The 9,022-nt window shown below is 45.1% G+C and overlaps 1 protein-coding gene across 1 annotated transcript; it reads left to right on the top strand.

Annotated features, from left to right (window-relative positions):
• The first annotated feature begins 4,535 nt into the window (after window positions 1-4,535).
• irx3a (iroquois homeobox 3a) lies at window positions 4,536-8,033 on the top strand. The gene is made up of 4 exons (XM_038806736.1): window positions 4,536-5,064; window positions 5,644-6,667; window positions 7,359-7,425; window positions 7,638-8,033. Exons 1-4 carry the CDS (start codon window positions 4,852-4,854, stop codon window positions 7,690-7,692), a joined length of 1,359 nt encoding a protein of 452 aa, XP_038662664.1. The 5' UTR covers window positions 4,536-4,851; the 3' UTR covers window positions 7,693-8,033.
• The last annotated feature ends 989 nt before the right edge of the window (window positions 8,034-9,022 follow it).

Here is a 9,022-nt window from a genome sequence, read left to right as displayed (position 1 = left end):
GACACCCCCCTTCCCCCTCCCCCCCCCCCCCCCCGCCCCCCCCCCCTCCACAAAGGTCCTCTTTTTTTAAAAAACGTCTCCCTTCAAGAATTCGCAAATAAAAAGTTGATGTTATTAAATAGTAAAAAAAAACGAGGTAGTTGTCAAAGGCTCTCAGAGCAGGAGTGCTCCAAACATTGTGGGTCATTAATTTTGTTTTCTTTTCAAATCAAATGTCAGCGCAATTAACAGATTTTGGATCAGAGGACTGCTAAAGATTGATTCCGTATGCGATAAGGAATGTGCAACTTGTTATCGCTCCGTCCCGGAATTACGGCAAAACTCCAAAAGTGGAATTCGAAGAGTTGCGCCCCCCCCCCCCCCCCCCCCCCACCAACCCCAACACTTTGATCTCTCCCGCTCTCTATTTTATTTTCTCTCCCCAGCACTTTTTCATCATGATCGTCCACCCCCCCCCCCCCCCCCCTCTCCACCCACACACACACACACAGATTCCCGTTTGGTTGGACTAGAATTCAGATATCATTTGTAAATCGAATGACCGTCTAGGATTTATTGATTTAAATAAATCGTCTGATTTGCAGGATTCAAAAATCTCCTCGAGACTTCGTCTTGCAAAAGACACCCTATGTGGTTCAGCTTCAAACACAATTGGCTGCTAACACGTTTCGTGGTATTGCACTCAAGACAGAGTTGCAATTGTAAAGAGCAACATTGGACTCACTTACTTACCCTGGAAAGCGACGGGTTTAAGTTATATTATAGGAATTATCAAGGTGTTACAAACCAATCCCAAAGGGTACTAAATATCAGCAGAGATAAATCTCGCTGTGGGTTTGAATGTGACGGATCGATTACATATGTGTAATGCATATTCCTCTGGGATCTCCAATCCTGGTGTTTAACATGAGGGAAATATAAATATTTTTAAATAAGCAAAATAAAACTTCAATCATGCTTCGGGGTCATTAAAAGTCTATTTACAGTTCACTGCGGAAGTCTCGGCGAGGGACAAGTGCTGCTCCAACTTTGTTTTAGCAAAAAAAACAGGATCGGTTTCAGCTTATGGAAGATTTTATAGCGTTCACTTTAACCATGACTTCTTACACATTCCCTGAAGAGGTTTATAAGTGTAAAAGGAGTAACGAGTGTTAAAGAGGAGTAATAAATCAGCAGCTGTCCAGCGGGTCCTGACACCGCCCGGAGATACGGCACGTGTCGTGCCCGGGGTCCGGGTGCCCCAGAGCTCACTGTCCCAGGCAGGAGCGCCGTTTCAGACAGCTCCGTCCAACACCAGCCACACCGCCTGACCTTTTAACTCTCTTCCAATCCTGATCAGAAACTAATTCTGCAGAAGTACACTGAATAATAAATAATGGCGCTTCCTCGTTTGATTATCCCCTGTAATTAAATCCCGGTTTAAAGAAGCAGTTTTTGTTCCGCAGGAAACATTGATCCCAGTAGCGGAGTGGCCTGTCCCTGAAAGAATGCGCAAAATATACTATAATACCTTGCTTAGCGTAAATTGCTACCGGCAGCATTGTGCCACAGGACTGAGCTCCTACCTGTTTGTCCCTTCGAGGCATTCAATGCTCTATTACTTAACAGTTAATATTATCCTTGCATAAATCATTTTAAAACGACTAGGTATTGGAAATCGGGTTGCTTGCACGATAATTTAGCATCGCTCCTTATGTCTTCAAGGGGTTAATAACAACAACATATTCAGTACCATATGTCCCCTTAAAATCAAGAGGTTGGCTTATTCACTCGACTAATTGATTTTTGTACAGTGTGTACTTCAGCCGGTAAAGTTACTCATTAAATTAATTGATTATTAGTGCGTTGGTGCTGTTGCAGATGTCAATGACAGAGGAGACACGTTTCTTCCTGAGCATATTTAAACCAGTCACAATCCACGTGTCTTGCAGTAAGTAACAAACATCTAAATTACTGATAGCACGATATGAAGTACGCTCAGTGACACGGGGCAAATAACATTAGCATCACAATACATAATCTATAGAAAGGAAGCGTCCAAACGTTCGCTGCCATGACCTCCAATTCCTTCCTCATCTCTCTAGCTGCATCACCTGTGTTCCAACATTTATCTTGCCGCCCTTTTTTTCCTATTTATTTTTGTCCAATGTTAATCATTGTTTTCGCTCATTTACCATTGCCTCGCTTTCCTAAACCCTTCCCGTTCCCTCGATTTAGTGCTCCGGTCCCCTTGCTCAACACATCCTTCACACAATTGTTTGAAATCACTTTTTTGTAAATAAAAAAAAACATTTTCTCGCCGTGTTTTCCCATTCTGATCTTTCCTATTCTTTCCTTCTGATGTGCTCTCTTTCATCTGGGCCCTTCAGTCGGTTTATTTCGTGTCCCCGGCCTGCGTCTCTACTTCTATTTGCTTTAGATTATCATATTTTCAAGTCTGTGTTCTTGGCTTTTCATTCTGGGTTTCCCTCCTGTCCTTTCATCCCCCTCCCTTCCCCTTTCCTCCCAGGACTGTTTAATCTGGTTCCTTTTTCAACAGATGTGCTGAATGCTTCCTTGCCATTTACTCGACACTTTACTCTCCATCACTCTGTTCTCCTGCCTTTTTTTGTGGACCCGTTCCTTCCCTTTGTACCACTTTTCCCCTCGCTGATGTGATCGCTACTCACCACCCCCCCCCCCCCCCCCAACACACACACACACACACAAATGCGAATGAAAGGCCCGCCTGTCTAAAGACGCGGACCCACAATGTTGAATTTTTCAAGATGATTACAATTCTGTCTATGTGACACATGGCAAAGTATTTGGAGTAATTAATAAGCTAATAATCCTCACCCCCAGCACCACCACCTCCAACCCCCCCCCCCCCCCCCCAGTCCTCCCTGCAAATAGCCTGCTCAGAAATTGGACTGAGCTTGATTCTGCCTCCAGCTCCACTTAGATCAAACTTAAAACAGCCACCAGCTTCCCAATGTTCACGTAGATGGCTCTTTGTCCTGGCAAACTCGCTAAGTAGGGCTCGCGGTCGAGAGCCTGCACAGAAAACAGTCCCCCTGTGAAATTAATTATTTGAGTTTAATAAAGCAGCTCTCCTTTTTCTTTTGCAAACATGAACAGACAAAAAAAAGACTATGCAGGCAACAGGGTCGGGGAGTGCGCGTAAAGTGGCGCCCCGGCGAATTCCTCCCAGGCGCGCGCGAATGGCAGAAGGGAGAGGCCAGGGTTAGCATTGGACTGCAGTTGACAATGTGTGAGTACAGACCTCTGAGTTACTTTTTTCTGTATTATTTCTGCTTAAGTGCTGCAGACGACCGAAGGACAACGACAACAGAAATGTCTGACTTCCAACACCTCTCTCCAAAAAAACAAATCAGTCGATAATTCGATTTCTAATTTGTAATTCCACTAAAAAAAAATTCAATAGATGAATTTATCACCTCCCGCCACTTAACTGGACGGGGGAAGAAAAAATAAAATCTCAAAAAAATACTTTCTCCTTCAAACAATGAATGGGTGGACGATTATCTGACATCAAATACCAGAAAGATGAGCCATAAAGCGATTAGATGCGGTACACACAGATTTAATATATTGATTCGGGGAATTTCAATCTAAGGACTTGCTTCTCTCTAATCCGCATTTATTACAACCTCGTATTTAGCTTTATCGTTTGAGGACACCACAGCGGAGCAAGGAACAGGGAATAAACAACGTGGGGTCATAAATTTGCTAATTACAGTTTAGGGGCAGGAGAAAAAGTGATAATGAGTTTGGGATAAAGGTGCTGGTGTTCGTGCCTTTTCACACCGCGGGTTTTACCAATGTAACAACCGGGACTGGCGGCTTCTGGGGTTGAGCCGGGTTTCTTTCTGTGTTTTCTCCCTCACTCTCTCTCTCTCTCTCTCTCATTTTGCATTAGTCCCGCTTTGATGTGAAGTGGTGACTCTGGAACCGTTTGAAGTCCATTATTAACACTGAATTAACTCGATCCTGAACTACATTGCCCACTCCGCTGTGCCTGCACAGAATTGGTTCCTAGCAGCGTGAGGAGGCACTAGCTCGGGTTTTTTTCTTAAGGAAAAGATTTGGTACCACCAAGCGAACTTCCTTTAACAGGATCGATATGAACATGAAAGCCAGTGTCTGCATTGTGCCTCTGCCTCATCAAAACTAAGCATCTGCTTAACAAAGTTGAAGCAATAGCATAGGGCGAATAAAGTTTTGTCAAGCGGCTGGTTTAACAAAAACTACATCAAAGCGACTTCAACTTGTTCGGATTCCGTTTTGTCTTACTTTAGGTCGGTTTTCTTCCCCTGGCTTTCTTTTGGTGCCAATTTTAGATCTACAAATGCGCAGCTTTTACACACACACACAACAAAAAAAACCCCAGTGGCAAAAAAAAAGTGGGAGGCCAATGTTCTTTCTTTAAAACATTTGGGGCGGGCGTGTTTTTAGCCGGAGAGCCGGTACTGATTGGCGATCGCGAAACTGCGACTTGAAAGCAATTGAAATAAAAGATCGCGACGTCAGTAAATAGATTTGGGAAAGACACACTCTGTGACAAAGGCAGAGATTGAGGAAAATCTGCGGCGGACCCGAAAGAAATAGGAGGGGCCTAGGCTCATGCCAGAAATGTCAATCAGGCCATCAACTCCGAATAATCTCTACCAATCTGTTAGGACCTGACCTGGGCACCCCTCAGATCAATAGCAAGTTGAGAGAGCGATCGGATCGGTTACAGTGCGCGCCTGCATGTGGAAACGTATACTTTCAGCCGAATCTCTAGCATTAAAAGTGGATACTCCGGCGCTTTGTACACAGCGATTTCTCTCGCAGTAGTCACTGACCATGTCTTTCCCACAACTGGGATATCAGTACATCGCTGCTACTAGGCCACTTTACCCAGATCGCCAGGGCATATCGTCTTCCAGGACTGGGAGCGATCTGACGGCGCCCGGCGCTGCCTCTACTGTACTAACCATGTATGGGTCCCCCTATGCCGCTCAAGGATACGGCGCCTTTTTGCCTTATGCAGCCGATCTCCCCATGTTTCCTCAACTGGTAAGCACATTTACGTCAATTTGCTCTCTCCTCGTCCCTCAATGCCGGTAAATCATTAAAGAGAGAGAGAGAGAAAAAGAAGGACAAAAAAAGTTTGCTGCGATTATCAAAACAGGACGCCGGGGTGAGGAAGTGGGAAGCGGCAAGTCTGCTGATTTATATATAATTATATATCTATATTTATATAAAATAATCATAGCTTTTATTTTCACGATCGAGTTCTCTCTCTCTCTCTCTAAAAGTTTTCAAGCAGTTTCTGCACTGTGTTTGTCAGTTTCACTGGCGTCTCCTTGTCAATTTCACTTGCAGATTTCTCTGTCTGTGTGGCAGCTCCATTTTTGTTTTGCTTCTGGCCAGTTTTAACTCTTTGAAACTTTCTCGCCCCATTTCCTTCATGTCACCCCTCACTCACACATCTTTGGATCTGTAGTCACGTAGAGAGTGCGTGTTTCCAAATCACTGGCCCGGCTTTCTGATTAATTTATTGTTTTTGTTTGTTTGTTTGTTTGTTTGTTCGGTTGGGTTTTATTTTTAATCACCCCCTCCTCTCTCGCTCTTGCTTTTCTCGTCCCTGTTCAGGGTGCCCAGTACGAGCTGAAGGACAGCCCGGGAGTGCAGCACCCGGCTTTCCCCCACCACCACGCCGCCTATTACCCTTACGGCCAGTACCAGTTCGGGGACCCGTCCAGGCCCAAGAACGCCACCCGGGAAAGCACCAGCACTTTGAAAGCCTGGCTGAACGAGCACCGGAAGAACCCGTACCCCACCAAGGGGGAGAAGATCATGCTGGCCATCATCACCAAGATGACCCTCACCCAGGTCTCGACGTGGTTCGCCAACGCCAGGAGGAGGCTCAAGAAGGAGAACAAGATGACCTGGACTCCTCGCAACCGCACCGACGAGGAGGGCAACTCGTACGGCAGCGAGCCCGACCTGGAGGGGGAGAAGAAGGAGGACGACGAGGAGATCGACTTGGAAAACATCGACACGGAGAATATGGAGAGCAAAGAGGACGAGGACGAGCAGGACGCGGACTTAAACTTGGACTGTAAGCTGGACGGCCGCAGCGATTCGGAAATGTCGGACGCTTTTGACGAGTTGAACGGCTCGGAGGACGGTTTTCTCAAATCGGTGGTGAAGGGCAACCGGCTGGCGGAAGAGAAACGGGGTGACCTCTCGCCCGAGATCTCGGGACAGTCCAGTGGCGACCAGGGCAAAAGCGGCGCCGAGAGGAAAAGCCCCCCCGTGTCCCCGCCGCCCGAGAGCAGCCTCTCGTCGGCGAGCCAGAAGCCTAAGATCTGGTCGCTGGCGGAGACAGCCACGACGCCGGACAGCCCCCGCAGGTCTCCACATATCAGCAGCCCCCCCGTGGGAGCCGCAGCCTCGTCTCTCCTCGGCCAGCACAGACTTTTCGCCTGCCCCATGGGCAAATTTCAGAACTGGACCAACCGAACCTATTCTCACCACCCCCTGACTTTAATTAATTCCAATCACTTCCTGGGACTTAGTGCTGGCCAGGCAATCCCCGCTGCCGGGGTCCCCGCGTTTTGCACAGTCAGAGGAAGCGAAGAGCGGGCACAGTCTACAGAACCCACGGTAACAGGTACATGAAACTAAAATACCCCCCTCCCCCCAAACACACACACACACAACACACACTGCAGTCAGACTTTGACAACACCCTGCATGATTGGTAAAGAAAGGCCAACTTCACAGACAAAAAAATACGAAAACTGTATTAGCAAGCTGGGCCTTATTGGTGGTGGTTGGGGGGGGGGGGGGGAGTTCAAATGAAATTAACTCAACGATGATCTCCAAAGCAGCTCCCAATTAATGTTATTTCCTGGTTAATATCTGCACAGAAGCTATTCCTTCATAGTTTTAAATCGATACTGAGATTTTTCATATCCTGCTCAACTGTAACCAAATACAAGACAGAGAGACTACAAGGTGCAATCCAAGTAATGGGGTAATGATTTTCTTGATGGTGAAAATTGCATTTATTATAAACTGATCTTGAGCAGCAGTTTAGAAGACAATTTATAATTTGATTGCAGTAACTCCCCCCCCCCCCCCCCCCCTCTCTAGTAAGCATTAAGATCGCAAAATGGGACAAGTGTAATAAGATAACACTTATCCTTTATCGTATTCGGATTGCTTTATCTTTCAAATCGTATAATTGGTAACGATCTCACAACAGAGTTGAGTCTCGAGCGTCTGTCCTTTTCTGGAGTAAAAGGTGGACTCGGTAATGGCGAGCAATATCAATGCTAAGAACTCGTTATTATTTACAGATCGAAGCAGTGCCTTGGAAATAGAGAAAAAACTAGTAAAGACAGCTTTTCAGCCGGTGCAGAGACGGTAAGAAACATATTTCATTCTTCACTGCACATTCCCACGATTTTGCAGCAGCCCCATTGCAAGTCACAAGCGTGCAGTTCCCTGTGTACTTTTCACCCCAGTCGAACTACATGCAAAACTTCAATTGCAACATTTTATGCAAAATATGGATATCAAACTTTATTACAAAAAAAAATGTCGACACTGATGCACAATAATTTTATTCGTTTCAGACCTCAGAATCAACTCGATGCTGCAATGGTTTTGTCGGCGCTTTCCTCTGCATAGTCCATTTTGGCTTTTTTAAAACTTTATTTTGTAACCATTTTCTTGTTAAATGGAATGTAAAAAAAATGTTTCCCCCTCACCCTGTATAGTTTAAGCTGTAAGCATGTATGTGTACTAAACTAAAATTACTAATGTAATACTAGCCGACAAGGCGTGTATCAATTAGTTGAGTTTGTGAAAAAGTGGACCCCAGTTTTTTTTTGTAAGTCCAGTAAGAATTAGTTATCACCTGGTGTTCGAGATGTTTTGTATATACCGCAAACAAAAATGTACATACGTGTGAACGAAATTGTACAAGAAAGTATATATTTTTGGCTAATAAATGAACAGTTACGACTTTACCTTTTGTGTCTGTATTTTCAAAGCTTGTCACCGCGTAACTGTCCCTGGGAACCTCTCAGTATTCTCTTCACTCTGTCCATTGAGATGTATGATTATCAATTGACATTTCAGCCAACAAAAAGAAAGGGAATCCGTGTTGGAAAAGAAAAATCCCATGTAAATACTGCCTGGAATCCCGTCCTTTTGAAAAGTATCCCAGTTATCCCAGCAAAAAGGAAGATTGTAACCTGGTCCACTGCAAACTTTTAAATATCCTTGTCAAGAGATTTTTTTTTGTGGACGTTTGATATAGCCCGTATTTATTTGTGTGAGCATACCGCTTCCCCTTGCATTCTTTTTGGACGCTGGTGTGTTTAAGCGTGAATCCTCAGCTCCCATACAGCGCTTATCGCAGCTAATGGTTAAACTATTCCCAACTGCCCAAACAGCGCTGCGATTAATTCGTTTTAAATATAATTAAGGATGCCAAAATATTGCCTTCCAGTATAGCTTCGGCGTTTGTTTGGGCATGACATTTGTGTTTTGGAAATCGCTGTGCTGTCAGTTTCAAGCCGCACCTTGGCTCTTTGCAAAGGGATCACAATTTTGCACTGTGGTTGAAAGATCATTTAGTTTTAAAATCGCGGCAATATTTTAATGCGGGGCGATTGTAGATGCTTGAGACACTTAGGCAGTATAATGACTAAATGACTTGTATAATATCAGAGCCCCGAAGGGCAGGCACTGGTGTGTTGGGTTTTGGACTGAGGCAGGGCGGGGGTGGGGGGAATAGCGTCGAGCTTAGAGCGCCTCCTACAGCCAGTTACTCTGAAACGCGGCAGTAAAGAACTAGAGAAAACCGACCCGAATTAATGGTGGTACATCATGGGGAGAAAAGAGTTATAAAACGGCAGCTGCCTAATTCACTCCAGCTACGTTCAAACCGCTCATTTTGTTAAAAAAAATTGACGGCCTGTGCGAAAACTATATTAACTTTTATTCACCGCAC

This window comes from Scyliorhinus canicula, chromosome 9 (assembly GCF_902713615.1).
Source record: "Scyliorhinus canicula chromosome 9, sScyCan1.1, whole genome shotgun sequence".
NCBI lineage: Eukaryota > Metazoa > Chordata > Chondrichthyes > Carcharhiniformes > Scyliorhinidae > Scyliorhinus > Scyliorhinus canicula.
The sequence above is the reverse complement of the archived record's forward strand: the minus strand, read 5'-3'. Positions and strand labels throughout refer to the sequence as shown.

Bases quoted from the DNA above. Each gene is read 5' to 3' on its own strand.
- irx3a (XM_038806736.1), top strand. From the start codon at position 4,852: ATGTCTTTCCCACAACTGGGATATCAGTACATCGCTGCTACTAGGCCA. The intron at 5,065-5,643 runs GTAAGCACATTT...GTCCCTGTTCAG, and splicing joins TCCCCATGTTTCCTCAACTG to GGTGCCCAGTACGAGCTGAA. The intron at 7,426-7,637 runs GTAAGAAACATA...TATTCGTTTCAG, and splicing joins TTTCAGCCGGTGCAGAGACG to ACCTCAGAATCAACTCGATG.